Source organism: Alexandromys fortis, unplaced genomic scaffold (assembly GCF_014885135.2).
Source record: "Alexandromys fortis isolate MF-2015 unplaced genomic scaffold, M_Fortis_MF-2015_v1.1 scaffold_0, whole genome shotgun sequence".
In the NCBI taxonomy this organism is placed as follows: domain Eukaryota; kingdom Metazoa; phylum Chordata; class Mammalia; order Rodentia; family Cricetidae; genus Alexandromys; species Alexandromys fortis.
Window position 1 is genome coordinate 13,371,562 of NW_026067949.1, and position 15,792 is coordinate 13,387,353.

Here is a 15,792-nt window from a genome sequence, read left to right on the forward strand (position 1 = left end):
GCTTTTCAACATGAAGATCACCATGTTCTGCTTCATGATACTGGGAGCTGTGGCATTTGCACCTTCAGAAATATCTCTCTTTTCTTTGGTATCATCTTGTGTATTATTTCAGTGAGCTTGTCCTTCCTGGCACACAGCTGAAGACAATAAAGTATAATCTAACTTAATGAGTTCGGTGACTAGACTCAACAGAACTCCATCATCTTTAAGATAAAAAGAACATACTCCGACTGGGCAGTGGTGTTTCACGCTCTTAATCCCATCAGAGATCTCACAGAGATTTACCTGTCTCTGCCTCCCTAGTGTGCCACCACCGCCTGGCCTAAATTTTTTTTATAATTATCATAATTTTATGTGTTTTGCCTGCAGGTATGTCAATGTGAGTGAGCCAGATCCCCTAGAATGGAGGAGTTATAGACAGTTGTGAGCTCCCATGTAGGTGCTGGGAATTGAACACTGGTCCTCTAGAGCAGACAGTGGTCTTAACCTCTAAGCCATCTCTACAGCCCCTAAAAATACCTTAAAAATATTTTTTTTGCTTACTCATTTTTTGTTTTTACATCCCAACCAAAGTTTGCCCTCCCTCCTCTCCTTCCAGTTCCTTCCCTACCTCCCTTCTACCCCTCTCCACAAAAGAAATTTTAAGATAACACAACTTTTAAAGTGTTCTGAGTAAGTGATGATGTTGTCATTAAAGCACAGTTTTTACTATGCTAAATTTAATTTCTTTTAAAAATAGTACTGTTTTAGATGTTTGGATGTAGAATAACTCAAAAAGAACTTATTCACAGAACCCAGTTGATAAGTGGAATATGTTGGGTCAGGTCACTTTCTGTGAAGGAAATGAGGGAACAAGAAAAATTGGCACTTTTGAAAAATTCAGTGATGAAGCACAATTAGTAAAAACTCGAGAGAGAAATTGGGGTTCAACCTGAAGATTTGAAAAACAAAACAGCCAGCCACTGACTCTTATTTTGACCACAGTTCAAAATGGTGATTCTGCCTCCAAGAATCTCAGAATGATACTGTGTGTTGAGAGCTGTTTCCTCCTGTTTTATAATCCTTACTAGGGCTGGGATTAAAGGTGTGCACGACTGGGATTAAAGTCATGCCCCATTTGGTTTCTACGGCAACTAATGTGGCTACTGGGATTACAGGTGTGTGTCACCACTGCCTGGTAGTAAGGCTGATCAGTGGGGCTGTTTTACTCTCTGATCTGCAGACAAGCTTTGCTTATTAAAATAAAAATGAAATGCCACTACACCGCGCTGCTCTTCTGTGAGCTGTCAAACTGCTAGGACATGAGGAAAGGACAGATAAACAGGAAGTAGACGAGCTTGTGTTCTTCACAGTGCCAAACTCCTAGCTAAGATGAGCAAGTACAGTTTTCATTGGTGATGAAGCCAAGTTCTCCTACAGCCATAGGGGCTCAAGTGCCATGAGCCCATTATAGGGAAGCTGCAAAGAAATACCATGCAATGTCAGGTGATGTTGCTACTCTGTTAATACAGAATCTTTAAAAACTGTGACTGTAAGAATGCAACATTGGAAAAGAGTTGTTAGGGAGAGCACAGCTGCCTTTTTTTTTTTTTTCAACTCATGATTATTGTAAGCTGGGAATCCTGGGGCAGAACGGTAGGGTGGCAAGACGAGATAGAATTCTTTTTCTATCTATCACGGTAGTAGGGATGAAGGTGATGGTAGCAGCTGAGCAACTAAATTAACTAAATATGTATTACTTTAGCTTTATTAAGATGTCTGTGTTCAAATTCCTGTGAAAAAGCCTGTAGGTGAGTGACAGAATAGAGTCACTGGGGTCAGTGGCTGAATAGAGGCAGACAGCTTCCATAGCACATCCATAACAGGGTGAGGTGGGGGCAGATCTGTCCATTTGAAAATTTCACTAGCTCCCCCTTCAGAAGTTTTTAATCCTAGCCCTAGTTCCCAAACTTATTCTGTACCCATTAACAGATCTTATTCTGTTAATTCCCATGGTCCCGTTCTTGGTGAACAAGTGTTTACAAAATAAGTACATTTTTAATGATGGGTAAGTTTTTATAATAAACACCTATCTTATCATGGGGTAAGAATCCATTCTCTTATTTGCTCAACGTTTGATTTTCAGATTGAATGACAATATTTGAAAGACTGTTTTTGAAACAGTCTTTGTTTCTACAGATGTATTATTCTTATGAGTTAGATACTGGTAGTCTGAAACAGCAGTTCTCAACCTGGAAGTTGGACAGCCCTTTCACCGGGGTCACCTAAGGCCATTGGAAAACACAGATATTTGCATTACCATTCATAGCAGTTATGAAGTAACAATGAAAATAATTTTATGGCTGGGAGTCATCACAGCATGAGTATTAAAGGATTATGGAGAACCACTGGTCTGAAGGCTAGAAAGTCTTCAGTCCTGACAGGAAGTGCTGCGCTCCTTGCTATGTATGTACTTTTCATATGTTAACCCATGCATCACACTGATTCAGCATCCCATTTCACAGAAATGGGAGACTGAAATTATAGAATAACTAAAAACACTGGGAAAACAAGGTTTTTGCTAGAGCAAAACCTAGTAACTGGAGCTTTTTTTCACAGTGAAAAGATAGCCAAGTATGAGATTATTTATAGGGAAACTGATCTTTTTTTCATGTCCACAGAAGAAAAACTAAACTAAAACATTTCCATATTTGGTATGGACAGTTGTCATTTTATGGCTACTGGATTCTCCATTACTTTTCTGCTTCCTTTGGCTTAGTGGCTCTGGCACTCCTTAAAGCAGCCCTTTTCTCCTGTCTTTTGTTGCTGCTCTCTTGGCTCTAGTGCCTCTGTCTCCTTTCCTGTATCTTCTCTGTACTCTCTAGCCCCACCCATCCCATTACTTACAATTTAAACAAACAAAAGACTTTGCTCTAAATTCTTCCTGTAGATGAATACTGTGAACATGACTGAGGTCACAGAACCAGGCAGGTCAAATGAAAAGTGAGTATACCAACAAGAGGCAGTCATGAGGATGCTAGGAAAATACCATAAATCTTTAATGCTAGAAGATTGACCCAGGACAAAACATCTCCCATTTATTTGTTTGTTTGTTTATTTTTGCCTGTCTGTCTTGGTGTGTCTTCTGCAACTCTGAGTGCAGAAAGAGGAAGCTGAGACTCAGTCTCCTCCAAGGTCTTGTGTCTGGTGTTTGAATGGGAAGAAGGCAGATGGCCTTGGGTTCTTGACTAATAGGATTTATTCTTCAGCTGTGCAAGAACAAAACCAAGGACCAGTGGAATGTCTTAATTGTATTTTATATGTATTTCAGTTGGTGTTTAATGTGGCTAAGACAAGCTTATAATACTGTCAGTTTGTCTCAATGTACATGGCTGCCTTAAAACTTGGCCAGCTTAAAGGGATAGCCTATGGTTCCATGTCTGGCTTATTGTGGAGACAGTATTGTCTTGTTTCTAGGCTTCTTGCAGTTATTTAGAATCTGTATTTGACTAACTATTAAAGCCAGTACCACAATCATTCCCCCTCCCCAGTTTATTTAACCAGATGCCAGTCTTCATATTTTCCGACTGAATTACTATAATTGATCCTTGGAATGCAGTTTTCATTTACTGATAAAAGCTTTATTGGTTAAGAAGAGCTCCCCTCCTCCCCCCCAAAAAAAAGATTAAACAAGATATGCTGGGTGGTTGATACAATGGGAAAAGCAAATGAACATTATCACAAAGAGAAAAAAGAACATTTTGGGGTAGAAAAACTAAAGAGAAACAAAGAACATGGCTTCCTTATAGATTTTATGTGGGACTTTCTCATTGTCTATGCATGATTTGTGTGTAAGTAGAAATTGGGGGATAGCTGCGCTGGAGAGATGTCTCAGTAGTTAGGAGTACTTGCTGCTCTTGAGAATGCACAGGTTTGGTTCCCAGCACCCACATTCAGTGACTCACAACTGCCTATAACTCTAGTGTTAGGGTATTTGATTCCCTCTTCTGGCCTCTTTGAGAGCCAGGTATACATGGTGCGCATACATGCACATATATAAAACACTCATACACATAAATTAAAAATAATCCTAAAAAAGATGTAGGGGAAAGCTCTGTTTTGTAAGTTAAATATTACCAACTTTGAGGAGTGTTGATGAAGCTTAAATGAAAGTACATGTAAAGATAGATCCTCTCTGTTGCTTTTCTTTCTGTTTACTCTGCTGTAAGAGGCCAAGTTAGGAAACAGTGGGAGGAGATAACAAGGAGATTTTTTTTTTCTTTTGGTTTTTTGAGACAGGGTTTTGAGACCAGGCTGGTCTCAAACTCCCAAAGATCTGCCTGCCTCTTCCTCCCTAGTGCTGGGATTAAAGGTGTGCACCACCACTGCCCGGCTTTTGTTTCTTTTTTTGGCTGCCCTAGAGCTTTATAGACCAGGTTGGCTTTGAACTGAAGTTGCTTTCTTGTTCTAGGTCCTGCTACTAGTTTGCACTGGAGTTAGCACAGAGCCCTTCCCATGACCAACTATACTTTCAGGTCTGCACACTGACTGCCCTACTCTCCCACAGAGATTATCTTTCTTCTATCCAGAGAGTGAGAGGATAGGAAAAGGCAAGTTTTTAGATTAGTAAACCATGGTCAAAATTCCTAGAGACACATGGAAAAAACAGTTCATAAGATAAAAAAAAGTAAATTTTCTGAAGAAGTTATTAACAAGTTTATGACCAGAATTGCTTTAATTTTTTTATTTAACATAATTTCTTTATTGAATCTTTAGGAATCTCACATCAGTCACCCCAATTCTGCTCACTTCCTAGTCTCTCCATGCCCCCCCCCCCCACAGCTCCCCAATTGAAAATTTAAAAAACAAAAAACCAGAACAAGGAAGCAAACAAACAAAAAACAAAAGAAAACAGCAACAACAACAAAACTTCTCTCCTCCATCTTTCCCACCTTCTCCAACACTTCTTCAATTTTCCTGGTGGCATTAGGAGCTTTGGTGTGTCATACCATATACCCTTTTCCAGTCAGCTTTATTTGCATGTTCATCACTATGAGTCACTGGTCTGTCCTTTGGTTTCTGGAACAATCTCATCGCTATATTCTCACCAAAGCTCCCCTCGGATATCTGGCAGCTGCCCCAAGTCATGGAGATCCTGTGTCTTTAATGTTTAAGTTATATTGTATTTCTCCTTATGGAAGTGTTAAGGTTTACCTTGAATAAGGACTTGAATGTTGTTTTTGTAGTCTGGCAAATTTCTTTCAAGAACGGTTTGAGAGTACCTTTCGTCTTACTGGATACCTCCATCAAACTGAAGATATACAAATAAAAAGAAAATCTTACATCCTTTGTAAGACATTATAGAACAAAAGGGATTTTTATTGTTGACACTGATAACTGTGTAAGTCTTATGTAGGTGTGTTATGTCTATACTCACAGAATGATTTAAAAATGTGTACCTCATTCAGGATTAATGCTCCATATTGTGTATGTGTACAATCATGCATGTGAACTGCTATGTAACCAGTGGATTCTTCACTATACATGCAGTTTGGAGGTTCTTTTATTGATGTAGATAATGTTTCATTGGATATCTTTATGAATGTCTTTACATGGACCAGATAAAACTACCTGGATGTAAATTTTTAGCATCGAAAGACTAGGTCAAAGATACACATCTTTACTGCCAAAGTGTCTTTCAAAGGATTACTCATATTTAAACTCTTAACTATATGATAGTTTGCTTCTCTGCATATATCCCAGGCCTGGGTATTAAGCTCTGTACCTACAGCAGTTACTACGTAATTGGACTAATAATATAAAAGTTGTGGCAAGAAACTATCCACAAGGCCTGTTATGTACCATCTCCACGAATGGTTTCTGACAGTTTTCACAACCAAATTATGCAGTCAGCAGAGTCAGGCCAAAAACTTGATGAAATGGTGATTGCCTCTCTAGGCTGGCCTTTTGTTCTGCTGTGATTACCAGTTTCTCTGAGTAGTCTCACGATTATTATAGTAGTCACCTGGATACCTTAAATGAAAACATTGACCAGTGAAAACATTCCTCTACATGGTTACTGTATAGTAATCAAAATTCAGAATTTAAAATTGATTTGATCTGTTATATGCAGATACTGTTAATTTTCTAAAGTCTTCTATGGTTGAAATACATTGCAAACCATATGTTTCATGGTCCTGTTTTTGTGTCTTTAACTGGGTCAGTTTCTTATTTTGTCTATTTCAGAATTTGAATTTGTTCCTCATGTTTGGATTCATGCTCTACATTTTCACCATCGTAGTACAAAAATGATATTATTTCTTAGTGCTTTCTGTAAATGGCATTCAGCATGATTTTGTTGTTGTTGTTTGTTTTTTTTGTGTTTAACTCAGTCTCATTCAGTCTTTCTCTTTCCTTAGTTTATGGGGAGCTGGCTTTCTGGGCATGAACCCAGGGTTTCATACATCCTGCCATTGAGCTACACTCTGCTTCATTTAGTGATACATACAGCTGGAGGAGTTTTCCCAGACTGTGATAAATACTTCTTTTTGAGGCTACAAATTTGAAGATTTTCAATGTAACGGCATACTTTTTTTAAGCCCCCACTTATCCATCCCTGCCACAAGAACTTTCACCAACCTCCTGTAGAGATACTTGAAAAGCCAGGTGCAGAGTGCAGTTGAGGATGATGGTCTTCAGCATGTATCTCTTTCCACTCCAGTGCATTGATACAAATTGCTGGCAGGTTGTTAAAAGATGTTTGTAGTTGTTTCAAATTCAAAGAGCAAAAGTAGCCGGGTGGTGGTGGCACACGCCTTTAATCCCAGCACTCGGGAGGCAGAGGCAGGCGAATCTCTGGGAGTTCGAGACCAGCCTGGTCTACAAGAGCTAGTTCCAGGACAGGCACCAAAGCTACAGAGAAACCCTGTCTCGAAAAACCAAAAAGATTTGTATAACTTTAAGCTACATAAAATCTACCAAGCAGAAGAGGGGGTTGGGCATGAAGTGCCAAGTTTTTCTTGTATAGCCTCCAATCCTTTAGAATTTCTAATAGAGAAACCTGTAAACCCATTCCATTTACACATACTTCCTTTCTGCTGAGAAAGAGATGTAAGAAGTTTCCTCCCACACCAGATCTCCTTCTTTCTATATTCACCAATGTTTTAAGGAAATGTACAACCACAAATGTACAAAAAGGGTAAAAGTTACCAAATCTCGGCATCTTAACATCTTTTCTGGCCTAAAGATAATTCCCATTAAAAACAACAACAGAAGCAAAAACCAACCAATTCAAATATCAAAACAAGAAAGGAGAGAGAAAAAAACAAAAAACAAGAAAAAATGCTGTGCGTACAGAACAATTTAGTAATCATACCACTAAGCCAATGTTGGGCAATAGCACTACGGTTTTGGAAGAATATTAATGAATTAAAAAGCAGGCGTAAATCATGGGGAAATCTCTGTCAATGGGATCCTAGGGCTTAAAGTAATTCTATTTTTATTAATTTTACTGTTTGCTTCATGTTTAAATGGGATTAAAAAGAATTCAATGCAACCAATACCAACAAATTACTTGCAGGAGAAAGTAGAAAACATTACAACCCAAACTTCTATAAACAGTATTAAATTATAATAAAGCACTGGGTTTCTCTGTAGCTTTGGTGCCTGTCCTGGAACTAGCTCTTGTAGACCAGGCTGGCCTCGAACTCCCAGAGATCCACCTCCCTCTGCCTCCCGAGTGCTGGGATTAAAGGCGTGCGCCACCACTGCCCGGCTAAGTTATACAAATCTTATGCCTGCTGTCAACTCTGCAAGGTCGTATATGAATCAGTTCTTTTATGTGTGGAAGAGACATTTTTCCTTTGAGTTATCTTCTATATTTTTACAATAATTCCTCCTCCTCTTGACGTAGATCCCTGAGCTTTGAGAGGAGGGAGTTCATAAAGACATTGCATTTAGGGTTGAGTGCTGCACATTGTCTAGTTTGTGGGTCACTGTGTTAATTACCATCTAGAAGAAGCTTCTTGTCCCTAAACAAGAAGCCATTTGTAAGTGATACCTCCTGGGAGAGGAAAAATCCGTGTTCTCTAGTGGAGTGTTCTGGAGTATATCATGTAGCTTGGACTACATGAGAAGGGGGTATGTGTGAACTTCAGAGTTAGAAATGTGAACTGTTATATATTTTATTGGATTTTTTTCAGAAAACCTATTTTGTGAGCACCCTCTCCAATAAATGTAGCAATGGCATATCCATTAAAGATCAGGGTTGCATGCAACAGTGATTGGATCTTTATTTTATACCAAGCATAACAGCAAGGTTGAATGATGTGTGGTTTTTGTGTAAATGTTACCAGGCCCAGCAGGCTCTTTTTTTTTTTTTTTTTTTTTTTTTTTTTTTTTTTTTTTTTTNTTTTTTTTTTTTGTTCGTTTGTTTGGTTTTTCAAAACAGGGTTTCTCTGGGTAGCCTTGACTGTCTTGGAATTCTCTCTCCTTCTCTCTGGCCTTGAGCTCAGAGATCCTCTTGCCTCTGCCTCCTGAGTGCTGGGATTCAAGGTGTGTTCAACCACTGCTGTCCGTAAAATACATTTTTAGTTAAGATATAATTATATCACTTCCCTAGCCTCCCAATTCTCCTCCCTCCAACTTCTTTCTTGTCCCCTTCCTCACTCTCAAATTAGTAGACTCAAATTTCCCTGATTATTTATGGTTTACACATGTATGTGTGTATATATGTGTGTGTGTGTTTGTGTGTGTATGAGCATGCAAATATATAAATGCAACCTGCTGAATTGTTTTTGTTGATTGTGAATATATGTTTTCAGGGTCTGACACTTTGCACTAGACAACCAGTTAGGAGTCTCAGCCCCTGGGAAAAGCTAATTCTTCCAATCAACAGTCATCAGTTGCTTGTGGTTCCTTCTCTAGGAGTGTGATTCCCATAAGATTTCCCCCCCTTGGTGTTGTCATGTCTTGATATTGTCATTACTTAGGCCTTGTTTATGCATCCATTTCTGTGAGAGACTTTCACAGAAGGCTTCCTGGTGTCTGACTCTTAAAAAATCTTTCTGCCCTGTCTTCTGAAATGCTCTTTGAACCATAGATAGAAGAGCTGTGACGTAGATGTGTCCTTCAGGACTAGGTTCCCTACAATCTGTGATTTCTGTTTTGTGGTTTTCTGTGATAGTCTCCATGGTGAGAGATGCTATATGCTTATCTGTGGGTATGTACTTATGAGTGTAAGGATAAAATTTAGAATATAGTTACTAATTATTCAGCAGGCAATTGTATTGCATGATCTTTTTTCACATTTCCTATGGGGAGCAGGCATGATGTTATATTAGCATGCTATATTGATATTGTCATTGACATGATCTAGTGAGTATTTATAGAAGGGGTGGGTTAAGTACTCTGACTGATATTTACTTGTTAATCTAGTTTGGGCAGAATTACATTGTACCTAGGAATTTGAATTTGAATTTTTATTGTAATGATTCTCTTACTACTTTATCATATAATTAACTTTTGTTAGATCCCGAAGGGTACTTGCTGGTTTAGAATATTAAATTTGGCATGTGGTGGTTATTAAAATATTTTATTTCATTCCCCATTTTTTATATTTATAAAGTTTTTACTATTTTAATGTATCAGTAGACTTTGGTAATTTCTCACTTGTTTCTGTAAGCTATATAAACTCCATGGTTTTTGCAGTGTGCTCTGTCTGGATCAGCTCCCATTTATTGCACCAACATGACATAGTGGTGCATTTGATTACAGTCTTTGGTTTTTTTAAAAAAAATCCTCCGTGGAAAAGAATCCAGGAGCATATTTTTGCCTTATACTCTGTAGCTGTAATTCATGAGTAGTAGTTGACAAAAATAATTCTATTTATGAAATCTTGGAGTTCTAATGTACAGCTTATGACTTGGTTCTCTCTTTCCACTATGTGGGTTCCAGGGATTGAACTCAGGCCATCAGGCTTGGTAACAGGTGCTTTAATCCACTTCACCTCATAGGTCTGAGTGTTTTTCTGTAAGATGCTTCTAAAGTTTGGTGTAGGCCTCATTTGATCATGACTCAGTAGATTTGTAAAGTGTGCCACTAGTTTTTTGTTTTGTCTTTAGATTTATTATGTGTGTATGAGTTTTTGCCTGCACCTATGTATGAGTACCACATTTATGCCTGGTAGCTAAGGAGGTCAGAAAACCTCGGACTCCCTGGAACTGGACTTACTGTTGATTGTGAGCTGATGTGTAGGTGTTAGGTATTGAATCATGTCTTCTGCAAGAGCAGCAAGAGTTTTAACTGCTTTGCTAATCTCTCTGGTCCTACTGACTGCTATTGTTTTTAAGAACCTTGTATTGTATGTTTGTTATTTCTGGGCACAGATGATAGTTGGGGATTTCTCTATTCACTGTTCACCGAGATTGTTAAGTCATAAGGGACACGTTCTGGTGCTTATAATTTACTGTGGTATCTATTAGACAGCTCATTTATTTTATTTCTTTAATTGTTTTCCAGGAAGTTTGGTGAGCGGCCTCCACCTAAGCGACTCACTAGGTAAGCATTGTACTAGCATTTAAACATTGATTGTGTTTGGAGATTCTGTCATTTTAGACACTAATGAACAGCTCTTAGAAATCATCCAGATATGGTAATTACATCTTGATCTTATTTCCACCCCTCCACTTCCTTCTCTCCTATGGGGGGAAAACAGGATTAAAAGAATATACTTTAAAAATGAAAAAGTGAAGTCTTTTTAGAAACCTATGTAATAGATTGTGAAAATAACAGCTGTAGCTGTGTTTTACCAATCACACTTTGATGTTTAAGGGGAGAGTTGAGAGATTTCTTAGATGCTTTTTGAAGTGAATATTCCTTTTTCCCATTTTAAAGAAAACCTAAGATTTACTAACGTGTATGATATAAATATTTTAGCTATGTAAGTTAATTTCTCAATCATATATTTCAAAGAATTAATTTAAAAACTCATAAAAATTTTATTGGGTTGATAAATAAGGAAACCCAGTGGTCTTAGACCCAGTGTTGGCCTTTTTTCTTTTTCCTTCTAATTACTCTTTTAAGACAGAGGTGTGTGTGTGTGTGTGTGTGTGTGTGTGTGTGTTTTCTTTTGAACCTAAACTGGGACCCCATTTTATTATTGTTCTGCATCCTTTAAACCTCATAATGTATGATGTTACCGTAGACTTCGGAGTTCTAGCCACATCCTTCTGGTTCACATTGATGACTGTTAAGGCTATTTATTACCAAATAATTACTACTATTAAAATATTTATTAAAAATAATTGTGGGCCGTACACTGTGGTGCACATTTTTATTCCATATTGTACTCCCGGAGGCAGAGGCAGCCAGATCTCTATGAGTTCAAGGCCAAACTAAGGCAAGGCCAATCTACCTAAGTCCCACACCAGCTAAGGCTGTATAGTGAGGCCCTGTCTCAAGAAAGAAGGAAGGAAAAAAAGAAAAAGGGAGGAAGGGAAAGAAAATTGTATTTAAGAATGATGAACATTGGGCTAGATAGCTCAGAGGTCTTGTAAAAGTGCTGGCTGCTCTTCCAGAGGTCCTTAGTTCAGTTCCCAGCAACCACATGGTGGCTCACAGCCATCCATAATAAGATCTGGCACCCACTTCTGGCCTGCATTCTAGATGCAGACAGAACACTGTATACATAATAAATAAATAAATCTTTAAAAGAAAAAAAGTTCTAGAAAAGTTCTAGAAAATGCAGGCTGCCCTTACTGACAGCATACAGATGAGTTGTTTTTTCCAAGTGGGGAAGAGCAGAAAGGATTTCAGACTCCGAAGGACAGCTTTGGGGAACTGAGGATTTCTTGTGGTGGTGGTGTGGCGCACTCATGCTAACACTACCATAAGGTATGCCGATTAGATCTCAGTAAAACTTATAACATTTTAGTAACCTTTTTACATATAAGATATCCTGGGAGAGAAGCGTATCTGCTGGGGGAGAATTCCCCTAAGCTTTATTTCTCTTAAAAACAAACAAACTGCAGATATCTTCATTGCTGATACAAACTTAGCAAAGCCCTCTAATGGCAAATTCAAATTGAAAACGAGTAACTAATTCTGTGGAAATTAGTTTATATTGAGTACAAACTTGGAATTGGGATTTTTGTTGTTGTTTATTTCTATACTAAAATTAGAGCCATCTAATACTTGGAAATTGTATTTTTTGTTTCTCCTTTGAAGTAATTCTGCTTTAGGGAAACAGTGTCTTATTTGGGTAAAAGTATTTTAAGGAGTTGTCTCCACTGGGTATAAAAAGTGTAATGTGGGGGCCATGTCTTCTCTTATAAGGAACTTTCTAAGCCTACCCCGGGGGGGCTGTTCTTTTGTTCACCAAAGTAAACAGTTTTGGTGGGAGAGTCTCATTGGGGGCGGAGGAGTTCTTTCTATAAAATTTAAATTTTTAATTAAAAGCACAAATAAATGGAGTTAAGGACTATGGCACTATTCAGCATGACTAAATTTGCCTTTTTAATAATTAAATTTACTGTGTGTGTGTGTGTGCACATGCGTGTGTGCATGCATATGTTACACTGTGCTTGTGGAAGTGAGTCAACTTGAGAAAGGAATATCTTCTCATCTTCCTTAGGTGGGTCCCAGGGATAGAAAGCTACACAATTCTTTCAGAGATAGTTTTGTTAATTTTTTTCCTCCTATAACTGCAGACTAATAGCTGCTAACTCATTCTTGTTAGAATTTAACAGAGGATTTCCTTTATAAGATTTGCCGTGTCTTTAAAATTTATATAATTGTTAGAATGACTTTTTGTTATTCTCTCTCTCTTAATTTTTGTTATTTTGTTTATATTAGAAATAATACTTTTTAGAGAGCTTATCTCCTTTTGCTCTTACGGTAACATTGCTCTGTTCTTAAAAATCCTATGTGTGAGACATACAAACTATGTATTTTTGTTGACTTAAGCTAAGTCGATACCTGTTTTGAACAGTTTTTTAGTAGTCACCTGTTCTCTTTATCTGTTTAGTTTGTTATTGGGAAGGGGGTGTCATGCATCAGTGGCACATGTCTGGAGATGAGAGGACAGCTTTCAGAGTAGGTTAATCTTTTGTTAGGCTTGCAAGGTAGGCTCTACTTGCTGAGCCGTTTCCTTCACTTCTTCCTCTATATTTTTACGCAGTAAAATGCTACTCTTCTATACTTTTACATCGTAGGCTATTTTAATCCATTCTTTCTCCTAGTATATAAGACAATCTTGTACAAATGTGATTATAAACTTGATAAATATGCCATGTATGGTTGGATGAAACAGCTTTTACTTTGAAGGAATAACAGACAAGTTATAAATATATAAATTTAGGGCTGGAGAGATGGCTCAGTGGTTAAGAGCATTGCCTGCTCTTCCAAAGGTCCTGAGTTCAATTCCTGGCAACCACATGGTGGCTCACAACCATCTGTAATGAGGCCTGGTGCCCTCTTCTAGCTTGCAGACATACACACAGACAGAATATTGTATACATAATAAATAAATATATAAATTTATAAATATATAAAGTGATAAAATATAAATGACCACGACCCAGAACATTAATTTAGGTCTTTCCAAATACAACGTTTCAATGTGGAAGCGTTTTCATTTTCATGGAATTTTATGATAATAGCTCAAAGACAGTTATAACTCAAGGGAATATAAATGTACGTTGATACAGTCAGTTGGTGGTGGCACATGCCTTTAAATACCATCACTTGGGAGGCAGAGATAGGTGAATCTCTGCGTTTGAGGCTAGGCTGGGCTACAGAGCTAGTTTCACGATGTTCAAGGCTACACAGAGAAACCCTGTTTTATCAAAAAGCAAACAACATCAAAAAAGACCAAAAACACATTGATGGAAACATCAGAAAAGCAGGTTGCAGCAAGATGAGGAGATAGACCTTGTATGTTATCCAATAGCAAATACTCCTAGTCCTTTGGTGGAAAACTAGGTAGGATCCGAGGAAAGAAAGGACTTTACTTCCTTGTTCCTGTTTTAGGAATACCATCAGCTTGTTTACGTACACTATTAGTATTGAATAGGCTGAATTTGAAATGCCTTGTGTGTGATAGTATAAAGATAAAAATGACAGCCTCTGATAAGAATATGGAGCTTTGGACTGGGAGAGACACTCAGAAGTTAAGAGCACTGACTGTTCTTCCTTCTGGAGTTCCTGAGTTCAGTTCCCAGCAACCATCTCAAAGGAGATCTGTTGCTCTCTTCTGGCCTGCAGGCATACATGGAGCAAAACACTGTATACATTAAAGCAAAAGAATAGGGAGCTTCATTTTGTGAGTGCAAAATGGAGCTCGAGGTACTCACTTGGATCAGTACAATCTTAACTTTTCTTTCTTCAAGTCCAATTTTGAGAACAACAGAAAAAAACAAAAAAAGTTAAGGTTATTGTCAAGTATATAATTTGCTCATTTAAGGTATATATCATATATATGTGTGTGTATGTATATACACACATACATTGTTTTATGACTTCCGTTTTGAAATGTTTGTTTTATTGCTTAATAGATCAGCAAACTTTTTTTTTAAGTGCTCATGGTGAAAACTTCATAGACCATGTAAAGTACTGGCCTTCAGCAGATAATTCTTTCATTTAAATGTTTTTATTCTTCAAGAATTTCATGCGTACATACAATGTATTTTGATCATTTTTCCTACCTGATTCTTCCCAGATGCCTCACTCGCTCGAGAGTTTGTTTTTAAATGTAGAATAATCCATCCCCTCTTATCCATGAGGATGATTCCAAGACCCCTTCCCCCCAGTGGATTCCTGAACCTAAGGATCCTACTGCATCCTCATGTGCTGTTCTTCCTGCATGCACACACTTAGTAAGAGACGAAAGGGACAGTTACAGTGTTTTAATAAGCTGTGGAAATTCTCATCTTAAAGAGTTGATGAGTACTAATATTTTGAGATCTCAGTTGAAGGTGTACCAGTAAAATTGCAGAAAGCAGAACTAGATACAAGTAGACTGATTCTGGTCTTGAGCTCCTGTAACAAGTTTTTCAATTAGTTGACTTTATTTCCTTTTCTCCCTAAAAGACAGTAGGTGGTAGGTAATCTAGTATTGGAATATTTTTGACTTTTGTGGTTTTCAACCCAGGTGACAGCCTCATTCCCCACCCTCTACCTCAGTCTTTGTATTAGGAGATCTTTTATTGGCATCTGCTAGTAGAAGGCGGATGTGGTGTCTTTAAGCATCCTTAAATGCAAGGCCTAAGACTGCACAGCTAAGGGTCTAGGATGTCAATAGTGCAAGATAGAATCCCTGCTATATTTGGTGAACTCTGTGTGGATTTTACTATGTGTGTTTCTTTGGAGTACACCATCACTTTTTAAATAGCTTAAGTTACAGAAAATAAGTTACTAAGCCTTAATTGCCAGATAGCATTAATATTAATGATTAACATTCAGTTAGTACATTTTAATACTCAATACTCTTTTCTGTTGCTGTGGTGAATGAACACCATGACAAAAGCAACTTGGGAAAGAAAGATTTGTTTTATCTTACACTTTTAGGAAGTTAGGGCAGGAGGAGCTCAAGGCAGAAACCTGGCAACAGGAAATGAAGCAGAGACCATGGAGGAACTGACTTGCTTCTCATGACTTACTGAGCTACTTTTTTACACAGCCTGGCCCACCCACATGATCTGAACTCTGAAGGATTAAGAAAATACCCCACAGACATTCCCTCAGACCATTCTTTTTTTTTTAAATTAATCTATTTATTTATTAAAGATTTCTGTCTCTTCCCCACCGCCGCCTCCC

General features: G+C 37.9%; 1 protein-coding gene across 4 annotated transcripts in view; it reads left to right on the plus strand.

Moving 5' to 3' along the window:
* Rbpj (recombination signal binding protein for immunoglobulin kappa J region) overlaps positions 1-15,792 on the plus strand; it is a 189,127-nt gene that overhangs the window by 147,496 nt on the left and 25,839 nt on the right. For all 4 annotated transcript variants that reach the window (XM_050150226.1, XM_050150224.1, XM_050150225.1 and 1 more), the window contains exon 2: positions 10,498-10,536. In XM_050150226.1, the coding sequence (XP_050006183.1) occupies positions 10,498-10,536 (39 nt within the window). The remainder of the gene's footprint in view (positions 1-10,497; positions 10,537-15,792) is intronic.